Here is a 25,675-nt window from a genome sequence, read left to right on the forward strand (position 1 = left end):
CTCTCTTTATTTGCCTGCTATTTTCCAACCCTAATCACTTCCTTCCCTTCCTGTGTTCTTTCCCCTTCGGCCTGTCTTTTTCTGCCAACGAGAAAATATCACTCACTACTTGCACTCAGAAGGGCTTACAATAGTGTTGGCTCTTTTCCTGAGACAGCCCCTGACAAACACACACACAGACGCACACGCGCACGCACACACACACACACACACACACACACACACAACACACACACACACACACACACACACACACACACACACACTTTGTCCAGGCACTATTTAAAGAGCCATTGTGCTCATAAAGATAAGCCCCAGCAGCCAGAGCACCACAAAGCTGCTGATAAGGTACATTCTCCTAAACTTGCAACTGTAGAAATTGAATTCACACCAAAATCAGACAACAATAGTATGTGGGTGTCTCATTTCTAAATCGCGCCTGCTTTACAAAAAAAAAAACATTCAGTGCTATTATGGTATTTTTTCATACTGTTTTGTAGAAAGAAAAATCGTGTTAGGAAGCTGGAATCTAAAAGGTTTCTCTACTTCAAAGTTCCCTAAAGCAGCAGCAGCTGCTTCAGCTTTCGAGCGACCGTGGGGTTGCAGAGTCAAGAACTCCTACAGCTTTTTTATAATTTATTATTTATATTTTTCCCCGCTTTTCATTTCTGGAACAGTAGCGTGAGGTGATATGAGCTCCAAATAACAAAGTTTTTCTTCCACTTCATCAGGGAACTGCATGCTGGTACAGTAGATGGGACAGATGGAGGAGACAGCGAGAGCGGCACATAGATGATAAACGATAAGCCCAAAACCAGATAAGCCGAATACAGAGATTCATACTGCGATAACGAGGATGAGGAGAGAGGGACAGAGACAGAGACAGAGAGAGAGAGAAGAGAAAGAGAGGAAGAGGGAGATAAAGACAGCGAATTAATAAGACAGAGAACACTGAAAGGAAAACAACAACACAACCACATCAGCCAAAAAAGGACACGCTGTTCTCCAGACATGCATCAAAAACCAACACAGACATATACAAGGCGACTGTATATTCTGCCAATGTTTGGACCCAAGAAGCCACAGCAACTTTACACAACAAGGTTTACATCTGGTAAAGTGAGAGCGTGGAGTACCTATTTATGGGAGCACTGTCACTGGACGACGCGACACACTCACAGGGAGGGAGGGAAGTCCCAGTCGGGCAGCCAACCAATGGGAACAAGAGAGGGAAGAGGATTGGGTGAATAGGGGGACGGATGGATTGAAGAGAGAGGGGGGGGTGGTGTCGCAGCTTGGAGGTGTAAGGGTCGTGAAGTCAGTAGGTGCAGCACACCTCAAATACCCACCGTCGGCTCGCATGCGTGGCTAACTGCGGTCCAGCTGCTGTGGGTTTACAGACCAGGGCCAAGCAGCATTTCCATTCATTCGTCGTGAAAGTATTTTAATGTACTTTGCAAACCAGACAGGTGGAGTTTACTGCAGCGGGCCACTTTCAGAGTCAGTGAGGTTAGCACCCTCAGGGAGAAGTCTGAGCAGAGCCCTGATTTTAAATTCAGCTTTGTTTCATTTTCTTTCTTTTTTTTCGCAGAATTAAAGAGCACCAGGCATCGCAGTCGTGTGTAGCTGGGCGTTGTCAGAAGTGTGATGTGTTGCACCTGTAACCACACCCAGCAGTGATGTCATGTTGTACTGACCACACCCAGGAGTACACTTCTACATCACTGCAGCAAGGTGAGGAGATTTAAAGCTGCTCAAACTTTTTCATAAATGATCAGAATTTCCAAAGAATGAATAAAAGGAGTTTAAAAATATATAAAATCATTTTTCATGTTATTAATTTACAAAAAGTGTGACTTCACTATGCAATTACATCGACTAGATGGAGTAAAACATGATTTCACTCTTCTCATAGGGGAGAAGCCGTTTAGGTTTTCAGCAGGATACAGTAGTTTGACTTATATCATGACCAGGAGTCTACAGTCCACAACCGAGGCTCTGACCATGAACAATTTCCATATGATGTTGAAGCGCCGGCTGTGTGTTTGTTTCAGCAAACTCCTTCCTGTCCAGCAGACAAAGATTAAAAAACACCAACAATCATCTGGACAAAGCTGAGAGTTGTACAGAACAAAAGAGAAGGTGAGATGAGGGTGACCAGTTCTCTCACACACACACACACACACACACACACACACACACACACACAGTTGTATTTCCTCTCACACTCTGGTATAAAGAACATTTCTGAAATGTGTCTCAAGTGGAAACAATATATATCCCACAGTGTCAGACAACAGCTTTGTTCCAAGAACAACATCGGAATGAACAAGGTGCAAAACAATGGCAGGAGAAAGTGATGGTCACAGGCCACTGACGGATACTTTGCACACAGTGTGTGCCCTCAGGCCTGGATAAAAGAAAGGCACAACAACAAAAACAAGTCTAAGCAAGTCAAGCAGAATTCATGCAGTGACCCAGTTGTAAGTGTATGCGAAGAAAGAAGACAAACTAGATGAATATAAGGTAAACAACCTCTAACATAACATGCATTTCCCTTCAACAAAGATATCTTTATACACATAACGTTCACATAATAATATCAATGTGATTAAATGGGTATAGGATTATAATAGATTAGCCTTATGCTTGTCAAAAAATGGCTATAGAAAGTTTAATAAATTGGGTTTATTTTGGTTTAACCTTTATTAAAACCCAGATTACTTATGATAACGCTGGCGTATCAAAATCGATGTGACGGATGTGCCACTGAACAGGGAGATGCATTCATGTGTTTAAGGTTGCTCACATCAGCTGAGAAACACTGGCTCCAGATCTGTTAGGATCCAATGCAACTGCCATTTTTATGCACCAAGTCCACTGGAAGATACCCAGCTTGTCCAGTTTGAAGTGACTGAATGGACAATATATTCATATTTTAATGATCAGACACCGAAGCCAACCTTCTCATCCAAAGACCGTTCAGAAGTGAGGAGTGAGAAGGTGGGGGATCTCTGGGAACATGGCTGCTCTGCTGCAAATATTCAACTGTTCCCAAGACTATGCCTTTAACAACTAGGCAATATCAACATGTGACTTCATGGAATAGACCAGGTTAAAAGTTAAAGAGAGTTTGTTTGACCCACTGACAGCGAAAAGCAAATGTCTGTGTTTGTGGAACATGAAATATATTCGTGTGGAAAGTTTAACCCAGAGAGACGTACGGCCTCAGGGGACGGAGAAGCTTCATTCCAGAGGAGATTGTCTGTCTCAATAAAGACACTGACAGACATGCAGTGGTACACAGACATCACTACAACAGGTGGCGAGCGCTGCACGAAGCTGAGTGGTTACTGGGTGGGTGGACAGGCAAGGTTACCATGGTGGGACGATATCAGTTTTTACGCTCATTCCAAACAGAAATTATTCAATATTTGTCTTTAATTTTGCCATGATTTCCATATCATATCAGTGACTGCTGACAACACAAAGAATCAAAAAACAATAATACATTTTGAATGAGCAGGAATTAAAAAAACAAAAAAACAAAACTCAATTTAAAGACAAGTTGTCACTGTTGTGAGCCCCAGCTATAAAAGGCTCTCAGAAACAAGTGTGTTAAACGCCAGATAAACAGAAACACAATGCAAAGTTTTACGGCTCAAACGGCTCTTTTACAAACTATATCTCGAGGGCAACTGGCCATGAGCCATCGAACCTGCTCCTCGTCATACAACAGGTAGCGTTCTGTAGTAAAGAGCCAACAGGTTTTAGCTGGACAGGAGTGTGTATTACTTCTAATGGACTTCTCTGTCATTAGTGATATAAATCACTTGGCTTTAAATAGCAGGAGGGTTTACATTTTGAGAATAGTGGGAATAAAACCTTTCACTCTTGAATATTTTTCAAGTCTCCTGGAGGTGGAATGACTTAATCATCACATTGAATACTGATGTTTTAGCTTCAAAAGCACTTTTTCCGTGCCGTGAGATACACTTAAATGCTGTTCGTTCAAATTCTATTTTGAAATTTTGAAAAAGTTCACATGGCTTTGTTTGTTTATTAGGTATAAATTGTAAAAAAAAAAATTAATAAATGAAACCCATCTGATTGCAAATGAGCAATCAGGAGATGTGTGCTGCATTTCTTCATTTCAGAAGGAACCATTCATTCTTTGTGTCCAAAGCCAGCAAATACAGGTGGCCACACACACACACACCAGAAAAATATCACATCCGTGAATTTAATTCAAAAATATGAAACAGCATAGAGTAGTCTGTAGAACAAAGAGAGGCGTACCTTAAAGGCATACTTGCGGCTGATGTGGTCCTCGAGTCCCACGGGTGAAATGACATAGCTGGGCAGAGGAATACTGCCTAAGACCGATTCCTCTCTGCTGTCTGGAGAGAGAGAGAGAGAGAGAGAGAGAGAGAGAGAGAATGGGGGAGAGAGAGGGAGGGAGGGAGTAGATTACCAGGGTGAGGAGGGTGAGAAAAGGAGCAGAGGAGATATGGAGGAAAGGAAGGAGCAAGTGAATAAATATCACTCATCACCCACTAATTTCATCACTGCCTGCCACCACTATCACAACACTCACATACACACCCACACGCTCACATGCCGTCATTCATACCGCGGTGCCGTGCCAAGCAGTAAATGACCACTCTGATATCCCAGTGTCACAAGGCTAAAGCCGGCCTGCTCCGACTGGCAGCCAGCCACCATTCCTCCATCCGTCTATCCGGTATACATGCAACATATACATACTTGTTCTTCTATATTAGTGAGGACTCAACCCTTCCTTAACCCCAGCCTCTTAACCCTGAAACAGCTCTTTGAAGAAGAAATAAAAACATCCCTCACTCTCAAGGTCTGAAACTCAAATTTGTCCTTTCAAAGATAAAAGTACAAACATGAGCCATCAGAACAGCGCCTCTCTTAATTAGTTCACACATCTATAAATAAAGATCTACCAAGTCTTTGTTTGCACATACATGCTAGAATGTATGTGTGTGTGTGTGTGTGTGTGTGTGTATCCAATGTAAAATGTCATAATGGTATGAAAATATGTGTGCGTGGCACCTGTGCATATGTGTGTGTGTGTGTGTGTGGGGGGGGGTGTTCGGCTGAGAGGTGATAAGGCGGCACTGTGTGGATTAGAGGGGTAATTGGTTAAAAATAATTCAAGGACCTTTGGAGGTGACATTCCCTAAATGGTGGGCGAGACAAGTGAGGTCTCTTTTATCTGCTTCGCCCCGTCTGTCTCACTCACACACACACACATACACACGCAAACACACCAAACACTGAGCAGACCAGGCCGAGACAAGTGGAGTCAGATTACATCCAAACAGAACAAGAATGGCAGAACTTGACCCGTGTCACTTTACCAATGATGCAAGGTAAGACAGAGAAACCTAGATCGTATCCAGGATCCTGTGGGATCTTCATACTCTTATTTTATCTGACCATCAGTCCAAAAGCAAAAGAAACTCAGGTTACTGTCAAATATGGCAAACAAACAAAGACATTTAGAAGATTTGAGAAACAAAGAATATGTGACACTTTTGCTTGAAAGATGACCAAATTGAGATGATTAATTGAAATAGTTGCTACTTTTATGTCACAACATTTTTCTGTCAATCGACTCGCAAATTAAAGGTTCTCTAAACAAGATTTTAAACAATAAAACAGCAGGAAACTATTATCTATGCAAAGATACAGTATAGTAGATTAATGGCGTCCTGAGCAGAGAACGAAGTCACACCCACCTGATCCTTTGATCTGAGCTAGTGCTTGTTAAACCGTTGGCCATCCCCACATTTGTAAACACATAGCGACCGCCCACAGGTGAGATTGCCTAGTGCAGCGTTGAGGTGACCCTCCAGAATTTCCTCCACAGAACAAACCATGTTTTTAATCTAAAAAAGCCTTCAACAAAAAAAGAGATACGACCAGAGCACAGCTAGACAGGCTATGGGAGCTACCGGCTCAAATGCCAGTCGGCCAGTGGACCATCAAAACATCAAGTTTTTACCTGCTCCGTCAGTGTCCGTACCTGCTCTGTCAGTGTCCGTACCTGCTCTGTCAGTGTCTGTACCTGCTCTGTCAGTGTCCGTACCTGCTCTGTCAGTGTCCGTACCTGCTCTGTCAGTGTCTGTACCTGCTCTGTCAGTGTCTGTACCTGCTCTGTCAGTGTCTGTACCTGCTCCATCAGTGTCTGTACCTGCTCTATCAGTGTCTGTACCTGCTCTGTCAGTGTCTGTACCTGCTCAGTCAGTGTCTGTACCTGCTCCATCAGGTCCCAGTGGATAAGCTGAACGGAGGCCAGAGGTGTGGCCAAGGAAACATTTGTTTAGGTATGAGATGCTAGAGGTCTGTTGCAGCGACATCTAGTTGCATTGACGATCGTCTACAGAACCAAAAACTTTAGCTCTTTTTGTTTTTTACTCAATTAATTGCTCTTCCCTTATTTGTTCCTTATTTGTTCCTCTTTTATGTATCCATGTGTTTCCTTAGGTCTTGTTGGATAAGGAGGATTGTAAATACTGGAATAAAATTTAATTCAGGTTGTGACAAAAAAAATAAAAATAAAAAAACTCCAGGACAAGACCTCTACCTTGTGAATAGAAAGCCTCAATCGATAAAGGCAATAATAAAACAACAAAGATGCAGTGAAGAGGTTTGGTTGTTTGTCTAACAACATGAGATGAAGGGAGGGGATAAGTGGTGCTGCAGACAGATCAAGTGTGTTCATGTTGAGAGGAGAAACCTTTGAACTGAGCGAGAAAGATGGAGAAAAGGGAGGAAAAAGAAACAACTGAGGATTGATTTCATCCTCCTGTCGGGGCGAAGAGGTGCAGGAGCGTGTCCCAAAGGGTTCAGTTAAGAATATGGAGATGAAAAGGAAAGGCGTGGAGAGGCAGATAAAGACAGCCGAGGGACGGAGAATGATGGTGAAGTGTGGTGTAGCTGTGTGTGTGTGTGTGTGTGTGTGTGTGTGTGTGTGTGTGTGTGTGTGTGTGTGTGTGTGTGTGTGTGTGTGTGTGTGTGTATATATGTCCATATCTGTTCATGTGTTTCAGCTGTAACCCGCTGAGAGATAGATCAGATTAATGCCCACCCAGACTGAATCAGTGGCTCCTGTGGCAGCTGCAGCTCACTTCAAATCCAGCATCATTACAGCCCAATTCAAACTGAAAGCTGTCATATTTTCATTAATATTACCTCTGGTAGTGCGTTTTATAGTTTGTTAAACACCATTAGCTTTCACCACATATCACAGTCTTCATCTGCAAGTGTAGTTTGCTCAGTTGTCATGGAGATGGTTGAGTTATCACCTTTAATGCTCAGGCTAATATGTAATTCCTGATCTAGGCTCACAGCTACATGTCCCGCTGCCTTCTGAGTTTATACCAGATCAACTTTCTCCAACTTGCTGCTACAACTTGCTGTGTGACCATGGCAACCACAGAAACCACAAAACCACACCATGGGAACCAAGCAGCAGCCGACCCGAGTTCCCTTAATGATACACCTCTTCACCAGCAGAAAAGAAACAGATCAGTGGAGAGAAACGTCTGATTGTCTGGCAATAAACAACATTTTTGATACTAGTTAACAAAACCTGCTATATTAATCATCACCTGCTCTATTTAGCAGTGTGACAAGGTTAAACTATAGGTGAATAGCAGTTGCCTGTGGTGTACAGATTGGTCAAATCAGAGGTCTCCAGGACCCATAGAGGCAAAGTTGCTGCTTGTTTTCTCCTTTTCAGTAACATGCATCTAGAAAAACCATTTGTACTGCAGATCTTCCCCTTACTGTGACGGCAGTTCTGTATCGCAGTGAATGAATCGATGTAAACATAGCAAATGCGCGGGAGCAAACAGAGATAACCTGGATGTAATTCAGGTTATGTAAGTACATGCGTAGGCCAGTGTCACTCTGTCACAAAGTGAAGTGAAGCAGTCACTGTGGGGGACCTCATTCACTGATAAAGACTATAATATGAAGCTGAGAGCCCCAGAAAAGGGTTGTAGATGGGCCTTGAGTAAAGATTATTTACTCAGTTCCAGTGTCAAGACTGGACTTCACTGCTCATTGGCCATCTTGTTATTTATTAAGCACGTTTACCACAATATCATCTGTCGCTGAAGGGAAAATGACACAATATCACTGAAGTTAAGGTCATAAACTTTTTTGTCATTTGAAAATTAAAAAAAGATTTTGTCCTAAAAACACTACCATTTTGTAAGATATGTGCAGCATTAAAGTTCCTCTCCAGACTATGAAACTATGAAAAATACTCATACTCAATACTCAAAAATGATTAATATTTTGTTTAATGTGGTTTTCCCACATGAAAAGTGAAAAAAAACAAAACATGGAAAACTGGGGCTGTAAAATCATCTATGCTTACTTCCTTATTGAGAAATTCTGGATTTAGCCTTGTGCCCCGCCCACCACCGCAGTTTACGCTAGGTTAACAGGTGAAAGAGCAGCGCATATCAAGATGGTTAACGCCGAAGAGACTCAGCTTCATGTTTCAGCTTCATGTTTCAGCCTCAGTCAGACCCAGACTCAGGAGTTTGTGGAGGAAAGGAATTTGTTGTCGGACAAACAACAAATTCAGACAGATCAGAACAGTTAGTGTAGTTGGCATCTTTTATTTGTTTATGTTGTTTGTTAGCTTTTAACTGGCAGTGGCTGACACAGTGTTAGTGGTTGTGCTAATGCTAACTCTTGCTCTCTGTACTGACAAGGTTTCAGGTTTATTTAGCCCCGCCCCCTTGTACCTGCAACCTGACAGGATTGGTTCCTTAGGTTTGTGACGTATGAAACCCTGGCGGTCTGAATCTGTTTTTATGACAATGTTATTGGTTCACTGCAGTTCAAGGTGGAAACACTCAGTCATGGTGTTGACTGTTCATTTCACTCATGATATTTCTTGTATCATATAAAAACATCATATGGACACAATAACAAGGGTAAAAACACTTGATCTTCATTGGAGGAGGTTTTAAAAATAGTCAACAGTGAATTCCACTTTTATTGCAGCAAACTCAGCTAGTGACACGATTTAACCTCTCTACCACCTCTCGTAGTCTTAGAGGTGTTTTTGTTTTGAAGTGCATTATATTCTACAGTGTGTCAGACTCACCTTTGTAATAGAACAGACAGAAATCGGCCAGGACGAACCACTTCCTCTTCCAAAGACGCATCCCGGAGCTGTCCTGCAGAGAGAAAGAGGGGTAAAGAGTGTAAGTCATGAATGAATGAATAATGAGATGGAAAGCAGTGCAGATTGTAGCGATAACAAAAAAGAATAGACAGAGATCATACATAGGAAGAGAGAGGGAGTGTAATGAGAAAGATGATGGGAGGGTCTGAAAAGTAAAGAGACAGAGAGGAGTAGTGATGACACAGCGGATGCAGTAAGGAAATGGGGGTAATGAAAGGAAGAGTGAGGTGGAGAGGAGCAGGGATAAAGAGAGTGAACAGGAAAGAGACGGAGGGTGGGAGTGATCGTTTGTCCTCGTTCGCTGGCTCGCTGGGCCTGCCACTGCTGCTTTACTGCCCATTTCATCTTTTATGTTCTCTGGCTGGTAATGGTGCCGCTTGAGGAGCAGAGGAGATACAGGAGGGATGAAATCACCTCAAACACAGATCTATGAAGCTGCAACTGTGTAACCCAGTGTGTGTGTGTGGAGAGGGAGTAAATGGCTTCCAGTCCTTTAGGTCGTGAGTGTGTGCATCTGTGTGTAGTTGTTTGTGATCATTTTTGTACACGCACAAGTTGCGTGTACACTTATGTGCATGTGAGTGTGCATGTGTGTGTGTTGTCATGCACTGTGTGTGGATCTGAGCGACTCTGGCTGTGCACTGACTTGCGTCTGCGTATCTGCTTGTGTCACCATGTATATCTGTGTGCGTGCGCCTCTGTGTGTGGTCATTAAAATATAATTGCTTCGCAGGAACATCACTCACTATTTGTCTAATATGGAGGCCAACAGCTTTCCAGTGGGACGATGCCAACTTCAGATAACTTTAAATAAACACACAGTCTCCGGTTATAGCTTGTGTGTGATCAACAGCAGGTGCTCTATAACGCCAAAGAAAAGAAAAAAAAACATCCAGAGAAAATAAAACTAGGCCATTGGAGGAAAAAGCTGGAACTCGTCCTCCTGTGTAAAAGAGACACTAACAGACCAGACTGTCTGTCAGTTCTGTCCAGAGGAAGGGACCTGATTCATCCATTCATATAGTAATAGCGTCTTGCTTCAGCTGTGTTGCTACATGTCTGCAATTATCTGACATAACTGTGAAGAAAAGCTCAATTTAGAGTTAATCAATCGTGCGATTGGTCGATTAGTTGATCGACGGAAAATTAAATGGCAACTATTTTGTGAATTGGTTCAGTGATTTTCTCTGGCCCCAACTTCATTTTTCTGTTCTACATTGTATCACTGTAAACTGAAAATCTTTGTGTTTTGAACTGCTGGTCAAACAAAATAACTTTTGAGGATGTCATCTTGGACTTTTGTAGGTTGGGATGGGCTCCCAGGAAAGACAATAATGAGTGAAGTATTCGGGTGAAATAAAACAAAGTAAAAAGAAAAATATCTTGAGTTTCCCTCCTGTTTTCAATCTAAAACCTTAATCTGTCATGTTGACACTGCTGCATATCCGTCTGTGCAGTTATCTTTGTGCAAGTTTACATCTTATTTTTAGTGACATTCTGCTTCCCCGGTGCAGGTTTTCATAGCCAGGGGTCAGTTCATCAAGGCCTCAACCTGCCTTCACTGGCTATCCAACTGTGAACACCTCTACACCTAACCATACGGACATGTTGAATCTCTAAATTCATTAATGCTTGTAACCTACGACCTTTCTTCAGAAATTAGAAATTTTCTGCATGGATAGTTGTTATTCAAAGTCTTAATTTTGGAATATGGCACAGTAAAATATCTTGATTTGTACTGTATGTTAGGGTCAGAGTTGTTACTGTGTGTGTGTGTGTGTGTCCTCACCTGTTTGTACAGCCATCCTCGGACCACCACAGGAACATTAGGATTCCTCTTGATGGCCTGCTCTCTCTTCCCAAAGCTGTGCACCTTGCCACTGGAGCGGGAGCCCTGCACACACACAAACAGGTGTAGAAGGTTTTCATGAAGTGTAAGAAAAGTCCACAGCAATGGCTGAGTAGCAGATAATGTTACAAATGACAAGAGCTCAATGACATTTCTTTCCCTTTTTTTTAGAAATATGGACTGGGAGAAGACAACTTCATGACTCATCCAACAGTTATGTGTTATAGAGTCACTTTCCTAATTAATTAGCCAATCAAAACATTTGCTCAGTAAGTTTTTACACAAAGTTTGCTCAGTAGCAAATGTTAGCATTTAGCTGCAGGGCTAATGCTAATCTGATAACACCAAAGACAATGTTTAATATTTAACTGATGTACTGTCTGCAGCAGAGCTAAAGTTAGGGGTAGGGAAGATGACAGCTCCCTATGTCACAGTATATTCATTTTTTGTCTGCGCCTCTCAGTCTTACTTACAATCTTTTTTTGCTCCAACTGTTACATAATTACAGCCATTATTTGAGCACAGCCAATTTTCCACTGGACCTCAGTGACAGTGCCAGCCGCGGTTGCTATGACATTTGTCAGCCTCTGTGGACTATCATGTAGGAGGTTAGAAAAGTGGGCTGCGACCTGCAGATCACTGGTTCGTCTGCCACACAGACACCAGCTGAAAGGTCCGGGCAGTGAACCTAAACGGCTGCCATCAAAGAGAGCGAGGCAATAACTCCCAGAATGCTTCACTGTCAGCAGTAACAGACTCTGGTGGTATTGGATGTATCTAACTTTGTAAGTTAAAAGCTCAGCATTACTGATGAAGCCAACTTTTCAGGAGGAAACGTTGAATTCCAAAAATAGCCAGAACGTTTTAGAATGTTCTTCAGACTCACCACGATCTGTGCAACTGCAGTATTTCAGCTTAGGTTTGAATGACATTGGAAAGGTCACTATTTAAGCAATTAATTCTTTTAATTAATTTCTATATCTCTATTATCATTACCTGCTGATCCTGTGCAGGATCATGGGAGAGCCTATCCCAGCTCACACAGGGGCAGAGCAGGGCCGGGCTAACAAACTCTGGGGGCAAAAGCATGACGCTCCAGTTGACCCCCACGTGTCACCCACTCTTTGTGCATTGTGTATGATTTGTGCAGGTATTTAGATGCGGCATGTAATGAAGAGTAGTGCACTCGTCTAAGAGGAGGAAAACACTGTTGGAAGGAGGAAAGAGCCTTCAACACAAGAGCAGGACAAACAGGAAGGGAAAATAGCTTCAAGTACAGTGACAAGACTATTTCTCTTTAAATGTGACATCCATTGTGAAGAATACGGCTGATTTGACTACATGACTGTAAATGTTCAGATGTTTTCAGTAATGTAGTCAAATCAGGAGAGGCTCCACTCGGATAACACAACAGTGTTTAAGTTGTAGTCCAACTGCAAAGTTCTGAAACTTCTGAAGAAAAGTCTGAACAGATCTGTGCACAAACATGAACTCCAACTACATCTCTGCTGAAAGTTATTGAATTGAAACAGTTGTGACATGTTTTTCATCTGGCACAGATGATACTATGGAAAATGTAAACGCTATCAGGGGGGCGTCACGATGGCCGAGTGGGTAGGGCACGTACCATGTGGACGTAATGAGTCCAGTTCGACTCCTGAGCGGCTGGACCCTTTACTACATGTGTCTCCCCCACTCTCTGCTCTGTTTCCTGCCTCTCTCAAAAATAAGTTATAAATGAGTAAATAAACTATTATTTTTTATTATTATAAACAGGACCAGCAAGGGTCAGCTGAGTCAATACAAAAATAGAAGTGTTTAACTGTTGTAGTATTTGCTGTTGTTCCAGCCCATTGAGCTATAATTGTGTCAACTGCACAAAGGCACTGACATTGATTCATCTTTCATTACAGACATCTAAAAGATGCATGGCTGCTGGTTGTTTCTCTCTCTATCTCTCTCTCTCTCCCAGCAAACCGTGACATTACTGTGTTATTATTGTGTTGGTGTGTTGGTGTGTGCCTGCCTGCTGTATAAGCCAGCAAACATACACTGTGCACATATTCATGAAATCTCATTACACCGTCCTCTTTTCTGAAACCTTTGAAGAAAGACAGCTCCCCCTGGCACTGCATGCAAACACACACACACACGCACGCACGCACGCACGCACGCACGCACGCACACACACACACACACACACACACACACACACACACACACACACACACACACATACACACATACATACACATCAACCCCTGCCACCTCCCTCGCACTGTTATCATAATAAAAGATTTGGTGTGACGGCAGCATGAGTGTGTATATGGAGTGGCAGCAGCACTGGGAGCCGTTCACAGCTGGAAAACAGCAAACACACTCACTAATTAGAGGGAGGCTGGTTAGCCAAGCATGATGCAAACACACAGAGCAGCTCCCACACTGTCACATTAGAGTCCCTCATCTGTAAATGTATAGTAGGTGTATGTCCGTGCATATTTAATATGGTTGTCTCTGCCTGTATGTTTGTGTCTGCAAGTGTGTGTGTGTGTGTGTGTGGGTGTGTGTGTGTGGGTGGATGTGTGTGTGTGTCTGTGTGTGTGTGTGTGTGTGTGTGTGTGTGTGTGTGTGGGTGGGTGTGTGTGTGTGTGTGTGTGGTGTGTGTGTGTGTGTGTGTGTGTGTGTGTGTGAGAGAGAGATGCAGTGGTCTATTTTTAGGCCGAGGGTAAGACTGTGGAACAGGCTGTGGTCCCTGCTGCTGCAAAGTAGCACTCTGTCTTGTAGGTGAGCCACTCAGGGTGCAAAGCAGCTATTTGTTACATTAATGCTTCACCATCAGACGAACCTAAAAGCCTGAAGAGCCCTGTCTGAGACCTGTGGGTTGCCGGTTCAAATCCCTAGCTGGACGAGAACGACCTGGGAGGGTGAGGTAATTAAATGAGAGCGGTGCTCCCCCCCCACTCTCCCTTTAGAAAAGTGTTTGAGGTGTACTTACACTGACAGACTGGGATCAGACACCTGATCCCAGTCTGTTCAAGTGGATGTGATCAGTGGCTAACAGCCGCTGAGTGTAGTGGAACATGACAGCTCAGTCACTCTGGGTTACTTTTACTGAACTGATCACCCAGTTGTACAAGATTATTTAGTTCAAGCTTCTCAAATGAGAAGATTTACTGTTTTGTGTTTTATACTAATGTAAACTGAATATCATTGGGTTTTTGAATGTGATCACTGCAAACCAGTGCAGAAGGAAAGCGTGCAATAAGATGATGTAATTAACTAAATAATAATAAAATACAGCATTTCTGTTTGTTTCATGTGTTAATCTGTTCAGTCCACACAGATCTGATCTGACCTCACGGTTTAAACAGTCACTGGCTTTTCAAAACAGTTTGTCACATTTTGATCCATACACCAACTCGGCCAGCTCAGCCAAACGTAAAAACTTTTTTTGTAATATTTTGACTTTGTTGTTTTTTTTATTTTTGGCTTTTCCAAATGCACATAAAAACAGGTGGCTGGAAATGCACCTTTGAGCTCTTGGAGATCGTGATGGGCATATTAACTTTTTTTTTCTTTAAGTTTTATAAAAGTTCAAAGAGGTTCAGTTGAGCAAAATGTCCTTAAGCCGAGGTCCAGAACTTTGGGGGGAGGGGTTTGACTGGGGGGATTATAAATAACTTTTTAACTAACTTTAATGACAATTAGGGCCTGAGCACCGACTGGTGTGAAACTGTAGTGATAATTACATTTTTGTTTTCATTTCAAGGAAATAGAAAATAAGCACGGTAATAAGTAATAAGTACAAGACAGAGAGCTTTTGAAAAATGTGCATCTTCAAATGAAGTGTTCAATAATGATCTAAAAAGTGTAGCTTGACTTTCCTTTTTTTTCTGTGAACTCCATTTCACATCTTCACAGTCTCAACACATCTCTAAGACTGAAAAGCTTTGACACCTCCTTTTCTCTTTCTTTCCCTCTTATATCCCAGTCTCCCCACTTATTTCTCCAACACTGACAAGAGCGGCAATGATTGGCTGAGTAGTGTCACGTGACCAGTACTGTAAAGGCCAGAAACTGTGCCTGTTAAAATTGAAATGCTTCGTCAAGATTGAATGATTCTCTATCATTTACAGGCTATAGGTCCTGGTCCGGACAGGACGGCATCTGGGTCCCGATCCGGACCACGGCCCACCTATTAGTGACCTCTGCTATAGACTTAAAGTTTAACTGTAAAACACTGACAGATTAATCGGTGATGAAATGACTTGCTGATCTACTGCATTTCTCATGATGAATTAGATCTAGTAGATGTTGAGATACTGGATAGTACGAGTGAAATGTTTGATCTGCTGGTGACGCTGAAAGAAAAGTCAGAGGATCACCAAAGTCATTAGGATTCATCCTTGGATATCACCATGGATACCTCAGCTGGATTTCATGGCAGTTCACCTGATAGTTGTGGAGAAATTTAAGTCTGGACCAAAGTGGTGGACCCACAGACCCTGGAGCCATGCCACTAGCAGGGCTTAGAAACAGCCTAATTCAAAACTTTAAAAGTTGGAGTCAGGAACACAAAGTGACGAGAGGTAAAATCCATAGGTAATGGATTTTCAAATGTGAGCTGCTCAGCAAAGTCTCCTATTTGTCACTGTGTTTAACTGTGTGAATGCGTAACTCCCCAAACTGAACAAAATCACAAACCAGAAACAGAAAATCGGCTGCAGGATGACTGATAAAGGATGTGAGTTGGTCGGACTGAAGAACAGGACAGCATTTGGAAGGAAGAGCCTTTCCTTAGTGGCAGTAGGTAAGGGAGTGTTAGAGACCTTTAAGTGAGAAAGCAATCCTTTAACCAATCTCTGGCCAACAAAAAGTTGGCTAATCATGTGTTTAAATGCTCAAACCAGCACTTAACGTTAAAGAGCCAATAACGCTATTTTCAATTATTGAGGCAGGGAAGCGACGAGGACACGTAAAGGCACATGAAGGATCAACCACACTGGCTCTGGTAAATCCCACTGACGTTGTGAAGACTGGTATGAACAGAACATCACTAACTATGCATCCATCGACACACAAAGTGCTCAAAGGAGAATTGTGACACATAACTCGTGGGAGAAAGGGGATGATTTCTGCCTTGACGCTCCCTCTGATGTTGTGTCAGAGGCGGAATGAATGTGACTTACTCAAAATGTGGATTCATTTCTTGATGCAACGGCAAAGGGGGACACGAATGACTCATCTTTCCTCAGAGACAAGGATTCTTTTGTTAAGAGTTTTTCTTGCCAGAACGAGGCCTCTGCGCTATTTTCCTGCTGTTCGATGGCAGGGGTGATGAGCCAGAGCACCTGGGAGGGCTGCCGGCCAGGAAAAAAAAACACCAGGCGTGGAAACGGCAACGGGCCATTGTGATGGATGCCCTGTCATCTCTGCGCCGCACCCGATGACACATGTTCAATCTTAGTCCCGCGGCACCTGTTGATAGGGTCGGATGAGATTTCACGCCACTGTGGAGCTGTGTGTGTGTGTGTGTGTGTGTGTGTGTGTGCATTCGTGTGCGAGTGAGTGAGTGAGAGGAAGTGTGACACATAGACTGGAAGAAATCAAAGTGACAAGGAGAAGGAGTGAGCCAACGAAAACGAGAGGATTTATACCAAAGACAGGAAGTGAGGCTTTTCACTTCCTATCCGGCCATCTATCCCCCATCGCAAGTAACGTAACCTACATGAGATCTGCATTTGGGAGCTCAAATTGGAATTCGTCAGCATCACTTACACTGAGCGGCTTCACTGAATTTCATCATTTTTGGCAGCAACAGCAAATTGCCTGAGACAATGACAGCTTGAAGGACAGTAAGACACGAGGTGAAGAGTGGAGAGAAAAGTAAAGGCTCCAAAACAAATCTAATTGTGTCGTGTTTTGTTTGTTGTTGCTGGCACTGTCAGTTGATATTGAAATGTGTGTGGCTTATGTCCCAGAGTTGATATGAGCAGTGAGATAAAGCAAGTCTGACACGAGCCACATTTTAGAATTCAGCATGAAAATCTGCAGTGTGAATATAATCAGCAAAGAAAAACACACATATACTGACAAATACGAAGAAAAAGAGAGGAACAGAGATGGAAGATTTTCCTTTTTTTTCTCCTCAACTCATTTAACTGAAACCGAATCTATTCATCAATGAGGTTTATTATGCAACACACTGAAAGGTTCATTAATCTGTAATTAGCTGCATGTTGTAAATAATTCTCAAAATAACTGCCTATCACATTTGAGTACAACTTTAATGCTGCTAGTTGGTGTTGGAAAAAAAAAAATCAGGAGCTACTGAGCTCACTTAATGAAACATCTGAGACAATGCAGCCTTCTATGCTGAAACTGCCCCTCTCTTCCTGTATTACAGGCAGGTAGCAGTCCGTTACAATCACGTCATATCTACCTGCCGGGCTCTGAGTCCTGCTTTAATCAACTGAGAAACTACGCTGACCCCACCGTCACCAGCCCTCCACCTCTTTCTCCAATTAAGCCTCGCGTCCTCGTTCCTGCGAGTCTCTCAGGGATCTCGGTCAACCGCAGAAGACCTCTAAACCCCCATTCATCATAATCATCATCCGCCATCCACGGCTGGCATGAGTCGGCTGAAAACGGCAGCTAACCAGGTCAGACAGCGGCCGCAAAGAAAAGAGCGAAGGCTTTAGTGCTGCCAAGTTATTACATGCAACTGTTACACGTTAATATGTCTAAAAATGATTAGACCTATGTTATAGATTTTGTTGAATTTTGTACTTTCTAGCAATTTTCCAATCTAGAGAAGTACCTGATTTTGATGAAATCAGTGACATCATATCCCCTACTTGCATGTGACAGTGTTGTGGTTGCCTGCTAGAAGCTTAAAAGCTTATCCAGTTTTAAGCCACATGCTTAAGATACACTTTTACATCCTGCTTGTTTTCAACTATGTTTTTTAACCGGATGAGGGATCTTAGTCATCAGATATCTGGATCTTAAATTATCAAAGAAAAAAGCCAAGCAAATGTTAGACAGCTCAGCTCCCAGCTCCTCCGAGACGTCCTTGGTCCCCTGATCAGCATCGGTGAATCACTGACTTCTAACATGAAACTGCTTTTTTCAGGGTTTCTACTGGTCTTAATCTTTCGTCGTTTGTTATGGAGAGGAGGACACCTTTGTGGATAATTCGGCTGCTGTTAAAAACCTCCTGAACGTCTGGTTCATAAGTTATCAAAGAAACAATCGAAGAAGGTAACCAGTCTCAGCTCCCGACCCTTCCCCGATGTCTCTGTCCGCCGTAAAGCGTCGGCGAAACACTGACTTTTAATGTGAAACTGCTTTATTCATTGTTTTTGCCGGTTACAATGACCGGGTCTGTTTGTCATGGAGAGGAGGAGACCTCTGTGGTAAAAGCCTCCTGAACGACTGACACTGAATGAATCCAAACCAGGAGAAGCTGACAACAGTGATGATGAAGACAATAACTCCCATCATCCCATGCTACTTTCATGAAGTCACCCAATGCCATTTTTTTGTTATAGTTTTAATTGAGACACCCCTAGAGGCAGAAGAGGTTACACACTGTGTGTTTAAGGTGACTACTTTATTCTTATAGTGTGCATCTCAACTGAAGATGAAAACAAAGAGGAGCAGGAGGAGACAGTTGGACAGAGTCATTTAAGAATATTGGGGTTAAACGAGGTCAAACGAGAGCAAAATGAATAAATAAAGTTAATGCATGACTGGATCTAATTCACTGCTTTAAAGGTGAGAATGTTTGCTGGCTGAAGCACCTCAGGCTTGATTCCCCACTGCTTAAAGAGCCTGATGTCAGAGGCGCAGCTGTCGGCTTCAGGGCAAAAACACTGTCAGAAGACTGAGAGGGTCTGCGGCTTGCACCCGGCTCATTAAAACAGTGTGCTGTGTTTAACATTTTAACAGCAGTTACCACATTAGTCCACTTGACTTCACCCATCAAAACAATTAATGTTAGCAACCAAGACCAGCGCTGAGCTGACTGTTAATGCTCTGCTTGCCTCTACACTGTATTTAAAGTTTGCATTGTGTGTGTTAGACAGTGATACAAAGGATCTGTGCAACCTTTGACAGCTGATATAATGTCAGAGCAAAGACCATTTTGCACCTCTCCCTGACTTTCTTTACTCTGCTCTCTTCTGTCTTTTTAAACCAACATTAAACTCTGGACGATAACTGACCTCTTCATGTCAGTTATTGTGGTGATTTCCTGTCTTACACTACTCCCCTGATACAGATATGGCTCTAACATTTGCACCTCAGTTTGGAAAGTGATGAATTTAAATGTGTTCTGCTCTTGCAAATATTTCATCAACTACATGACAGTGGTTTGTGTGACAGAGCTGAATGTTAAAGAATGTCTCAACAACCTGAAGCTGTGTTTAACACTTAAAAGCTTTATTTTCTTCCTTTAAAGACCTTAAAACCTGATTTAACTGAGTCCAGTGTATCAGTCTCTTCACTGGCTGAAGCCATGATCATGATCAATAACTGAGGTGCAGCTGCAGAGGATTTTCTGACAGAATAACACTTTATAATTCTATTTCTTTCAAAGTTAGACCCATACTACGTTTGTTGCAATTCACTGTGTTGCCACTGATTTAATAATAAATTATCAACACACACACACACACAGGCTAACCTTGGAGGCAGAGGTGGTGTCCACAGTGGAGGAGGTGATGGCAGTGGAGGCCTCGCTGATGGTGGTGCTGGAGAGCTGCTCGCCCGCCGGTTTGGACATCATGCGAGCACCCTGCGGCCTAGACAACAACACAGCACAGTAACACAGCTTTTTCAACAAAAAAAAAAAATGTCTATTTTTTTTCCTTCTTATTAGCATATAAAAAGTTACATAATACTAGTATTAAACCAGCAAACCAGTGAGCCAATCATTTCTGACCCTTCCAAACCAATTTAAACTGTAAACGTCAGCCAAAAGCACTGTTAATATCCTTGAACTTTAACTGTACTCTTTAGTTACAACACAAACAGGATTCAGTGTTAATACAGCAGTGACAGAGAATGAAGCGGCCATAATTAGCTTACATCAGAACAAAATCATAACAGCAACAGCGAAACAAATATTGAAACAAAAAAAAACAAACAAAAAAAAAAAACCTTTTTCAAATTTGATTTATATTTATGGCTCAGTGCATGATCTCACACTTTTTCTTTTAAGTGCTCGGCCTATTATCCAGTCTACAGTCATGGTTACACCCACTGAGGGTATGGTGACTGATTACTGCCTTTATTCAGCTTCGTTTGAAACTTTATTATTTTGGGGGTTTCTAGAGTTCAGGTTAGAATCAGGTTAGGGTTAGGCATTCATTTGTGATGGTTAAAGTTAGGGTAAGGGTCTAGGGAATGCATTATGTCAATGAGGGTCCTCACAACTGAGATAAGACAAGCATGTGTGTATGTGTGTGTGTGTGTGTGTGTGTGTGTGTGTGTGTGTGTGTCTGTGTCTGTGTGTGTGTGTCTAAACCAGACAGCCAACATCTGACAGTGAGGCAGCTGAATGAACTGAAGCCAGGATGGCCTAAATTTTCTCCCTCTCCCCACAGCACACACCTTGGAGGGCAATGAATAAAGTCTCTCCTGTGAGTGTTTACGTGTGTGTGTGTGTGTGTGTGTGTGTGTGTGTGTGTGTGTGTGTGTGTGTGTATGTGTGTATGTGTGTGTGTGTGTGTGTGTGTGTGTGTGCGTGTGCGTGTGTGTGTATGTGTGCACAACATCTAGTTTGCATTTCCACCCTCAGGTTGGTGCAGACCTATTACCTTACATGACCGTTGCACAACAGGAGGCTGATAAATTTACTCACGAACCAGATTCACAGCAGAAAAATAAAAGCGCACACAGCAGGAGACTGCATTATGTAACTGTGTACTTCAAAAAGATAAATTAGCACCAGGCTCTACACTGAAGTTTTCTTTAAATTAGTCTGATGCTTCCAAAATGACTGGTGTGTTGAATCGAATCTGTATTATGTTTCATGATGGAAATAGGAAGTGTTTTCATGGCATTAAGCCTTTTATGCCTCAGACAGAGAGGAACAAGAGAGGATATGAGGAGAGGTGGGAGAGGTGACTGTTGCCAGAGTACAGACTCAAACCAGGGACATCACAGAGGAATGCTGAGTCAACAAAGAGTTTTGCCCTAATTGCCCCCAATTACATCATTAAATAAGTAAATGTATGTGAACAGCGTCATTGGCCTGCAGCAGCGACGACTTCAACATCTATTCCCTCCATAGATTTACAATCAGCTGCTGAAACAATGACAGCAGTGGGCAGATTATGAACTGATTATTATGAATTCAACAGATGAGATCAGGTCGTCTGCATCAGGGGTCAGCAAGTAAGTTTGGCCCCGGGACAGTTTTTTTTCTAATCCATTAGATGTCAGGCCAGATCATAATCAAATGAATGTGCAAAAAGCAACACACATGTGCAATATACCTCATATGCTGCTTTTGTAAAGGGTTAGGAATTGTACATATAATATCATTATTATCTATTATTTATCTTTTTAAGTATTTGTTACTGTCATTTTGCAGTTCTTCTTTCTTGTACTGTCCACTTTGCTACTGTGACACTGCACATTTCCCCAGTGTCCTATCTCATCTCACTTAAGAAATTGATTGATTAAAAATGCAACTGGAATTTTCTGTTACTGTTCACATGTAGCGCTGTTGCCCACAGTCACATATTGTACATTACATCACACATCGTACTGTATGTCTGCTATTTTAAAGGTCTGTCAATCAGGCAACAGAACCTTTGGACTTTCCTGTCAGAACACGTTTCAGAATAAAAGCTCACAATAACTTCAAATAAAACATTGCTGCAAAAAAAAAAAAAAAAAAAAATTTTCTCACGCTTTTATTTTGTATCACTAAGAGGAAGTGATTCTCTGTTGCCGCTATGATGGCCTGATGCGTGACTGTGTCTGTTATTCACACAGATTCATAAGCAATTTCAATGACTACGTAACTTTTTCAGCCCGTAGAGGACCATGCGACCATTATTAACACAAATAAAAGCACGTCAGACTACACAGCTGGACTGCATATGTTGTTGCATGTGAGCCGGAATATGCAGCATTTCATTCATGCGGACAGTGCACAGTAAGTGAGGGAGCAATGCGAGCGGTGTGAGGCCAGAACAGGTTGTACAAACAGCTCCAGAGCTGCGTCAGCTGTGATCAAAGGACTGTGAATGAACGAGTCGCTCCACAAAACAAACTATTGAGGGATCAGTAACAAGCGTGACACCCAGACCTTTCTGAAAACATCCTGTACAGCGGTTTCATGAATTGTGCTCGACTATAAAGAAAAAGAAGAACCTGGCATTAAAATCGTAAAATGCACTGATACACGTGGGTCTGAGTTCAGGTTCAAGGTTCAGTCTTTCTGTTCAGGCGTTTGCTTTTCAGTCTGAGACACGCTGCTAATCTTAGACTGGTTTTCAACAGGTGCTTCCCACACATACATCCAGTGATTTATGTGCACAGCTCAGAGCAACACCCAACAAACGTCACCTCAAACAGACTTGCTAACAGGCTACAATAAAAAATGAACAGATCCTCTTGTCTGCTGTCTTTTCTATTGCTTACTGAGCTTTTGTTTCAAAAAGAGAAAAACCAACTCTCACTGGAGAATATGGTCTTATTTATTTTATGGTATGTTTACAGATGGTTATGTTGGTCAGGTTTCCAAGGATACAGGTACAGAATGAAAGCCTTTAAATTCATTAGCAAACAGCTTGGCAGCTTAAACAACTACACAATAATACCTCTGTCTAATTCTTCTTGTTTAGACAGATTTAACTGTACGTTACTGACAATCAACCACACTGAGTTCTTGTTAGAAGCTGGATTATCATTCAGATCCACTGAGGCCCAGAAAGCTGGAAAATTTCATCATCTGTCAATAAGTTCACGACAATTGGATTAAATGTTCATTTGTTTCGCCTGCGAACAATTTGGAAATCTCCATTAAATGAGAGTTTTCACTGGTTCTTATACTTGACTGTGCATCGCCTGCTGATGAGCGTCCATCATACACAGATCAAAGACATTACACCAAACACAGGACAAAGACACATCAGCAATATCAACTGAATTGACCGTATGGATCTTGAAGTGTACGCAGCCACAGTGAGAACTGACTCTTCTACATGTACAATGCTGATCATGTGTCTGTCAGATGTGACCAAAAATTGTTCAGACAGGCTTAAGTTCTGTTGGACTTACTGATAAAAATGTTTCGGTTTTCACCATCATCGTAGAATTAATGAGTTATTTCTGTTGTTATTTGTAGATTCTTCATAAACGGCATGGATAGAGTTTAACAGCGAACTCAAACAGACAGCTGTGAGCTCATAATGTTTTGGGCTATTGATGGAGCAGTGCAGCTTCACCCTCAGAAGGACCTGCATGTCGCATCAACAGAGGCCTCCTGACTGACCATCTGGGATTTGCTTCATGCTTTATGTTAATAATGTCATTGTACCCAACACATAGTGTGCAGAATTTTTGGCTTCGATCTCCTTCAGTTTCTGAGATATAGAGCCTTTAAAAAAAAGAGGTTGTGGCCCTAATAAATGTGTTGCTAAAAAAACTGCAACGCACCACAAGTCATTACTTTTGAACTATTCATGCTGCGTGTTTGAAATTCTCAGGGTTTGTTTCACAATATTATATGTCTTTAACTACTAAAATGGTTCGCCTGCAGCTGCATAACTGCAAATGTATGACTTCATGAAAATTGTATTCAAAAAAATCTTTTCGTCCGTCGGAGCCCACTAGATCCTCACGCTGAAACATATCCGCTTGGTTTATATGTGTAATACTCATGTTACAATACTTTCTTAGCAACTAGGTGCATGTCTGGAGGAAATCAAAATGTGTGATTTATGAGGAATTCAAAATGAAAACTATGATTTCACAACTGTATCTCAAGTGCATATTGCCCATGTATGACAAAGTCTAGCCTGAATATAGTTATACCACTGGAAGGAGCATGTTTCAACTAGTAAAGTACTAGTGCAAAATGTTACTGTGGTGGATTTTCCACTGAAGCACAGACACTGATCAACCCAAGGATTGATAATAAGATTAATATTGATCAATAAGGGGACACAGCTCACACAAAGTTGGCAAGTTTAAGGGTTCCTTGTCCCAACAATAGAGGGCTAATCTTTTTTTAGAACGAAGAACAAGGGACAAAGAAACAAACAGAGATCAGTTGATTAAATATCAGCTTATGATTACAACCAATAGTACACATCCACGAGATACATATACATGTCTGCTGCTTGCGTATATGTCCTAAGACACAAAAAGAAACCTAAAGTCACATAAAGACTCATACCACGCGCAGCTCTCGACGTCTTTAAGCATTAACAGGATGAGGAGAACAGTGGGCTTCTTCAGTGTAAGAGCACGTTCACTTCTAATACACAATCAATATCATGAGAGAAAATCGTGACTGAATGAGTATTTGACTTATGGTGGTATAAAAAAAAATGACAAACCAATCATTTCATCTTCTATTGCTTTCATGTTATAGAAACAGAGACAGATGAATATCACAAAGTTTGGTTATTTTACTTTTCTACTTTTATTTTACCTTTTCATTACTACTTATCTACCCTCGACTGTGAATGACATCTGAACATTATACATTTAACATTTACATCTATAGAGCGGTGCAGGTTGAATAGACTACACACACACACACACACACACACACACACACACACACACACAACAAATCCCACCAAAAACGTGACTGCCTGCTCGCTGGCAGCGCTCAGTGTCTCTGTGCACGATGACAGCCGCGTCATTGCTGCTGTCGCACTGTGGTGAGGCGGCTGAGACAGATGAGCTGGATCTTTTATTGTCAGCGGGCTGACACCAGGCGGAGTATATGTATAAATTTGTCTGATTAGTTTCAGAGGGGAAAACGGTGGCAATGTAATGCATTCCTCCATGCAAGAATCAAACCTAATTACCTAGAGCTCTATTTCTCTCAAACACAGACTCCTCTATCTTTTTCAAATAAATCACTCTTACTTGAAGCTGCTTTATTTCATCTGACTGTCTCTGAGGCTTCTCTATTACTGATAACTGCTCTTTTAGAAATGCTCTAATTAGTCTGATTTAAAGATATTTTTGTAATTATTTGAAATATTGGTCTGTCTTGTAAAGAAGATTCTGTTGTACGATGCAGCCGTCCTCCCTGTATTTCTCTCTCTCTCTCTCTTACACAAATCAACAGACTGAATGCACTCTCATCTCCGCCCTCCATATTTACAGGCTGCACTGTAACACACCGACACATCCACCAGTTTCAGCCCACTACCAACGTCTATCTACAGCTGCATAATGTAAATCTCTCAAATGTGGTGTGGGTGGGTTGAGAGAGAGAGAAGGAGAGAGAGAGAGAGAGAGAGAGAGAGAGAGAGACATTAGCTCTGTTTTCATTCTGCTGTCAAGAGAATTTCATGCAAACTTGTGAAAGGTCAGGAACT

General features: G+C 42.0%; 1 protein-coding gene across 11 annotated transcripts in view; it reads right to left on the reverse strand.

Annotated features, from left to right (window-relative positions):
• LOC130176450 (pleckstrin homology domain-containing family A member 7-like) overlaps positions 1 to 25,675 on the reverse strand; it is a 157,866-nt gene that overhangs the window by 34,538 nt on the left and 97,653 nt on the right. For 10 of the 11 annotated variants that reach the window (XM_056387548.1, XM_056387550.1, XM_056387551.1 and 7 more), the window contains 4 exons: positions 19,783 to 19,900; positions 11,034 to 11,138; positions 9,164 to 9,236; positions 4,300 to 4,400 (listed from right to left, as the gene is read on the reverse strand). In XM_056387548.1, the coding sequence (XP_056243523.1) occupies positions 4,300 to 4,400; positions 9,164 to 9,236; positions 11,034 to 11,138; positions 19,783 to 19,900 (397 nt within the window). Of the gene's footprint in view, positions 1 to 1,136; positions 1,156 to 4,299; positions 4,401 to 9,163; positions 9,237 to 11,033; positions 11,139 to 19,782; positions 19,901 to 25,675 lie in introns of those variants that run through there. The other variant, XM_056387558.1, reaches the window with a different exon arrangement.

This window comes from Seriola aureovittata, chromosome 10 (genome assembly GCF_021018895.1).
Source record: "Seriola aureovittata isolate HTS-2021-v1 ecotype China chromosome 10, ASM2101889v1, whole genome shotgun sequence".
In the NCBI taxonomy this organism is placed as follows: domain Eukaryota; kingdom Metazoa; phylum Chordata; class Actinopteri; order Carangiformes; family Carangidae; genus Seriola; species Seriola aureovittata.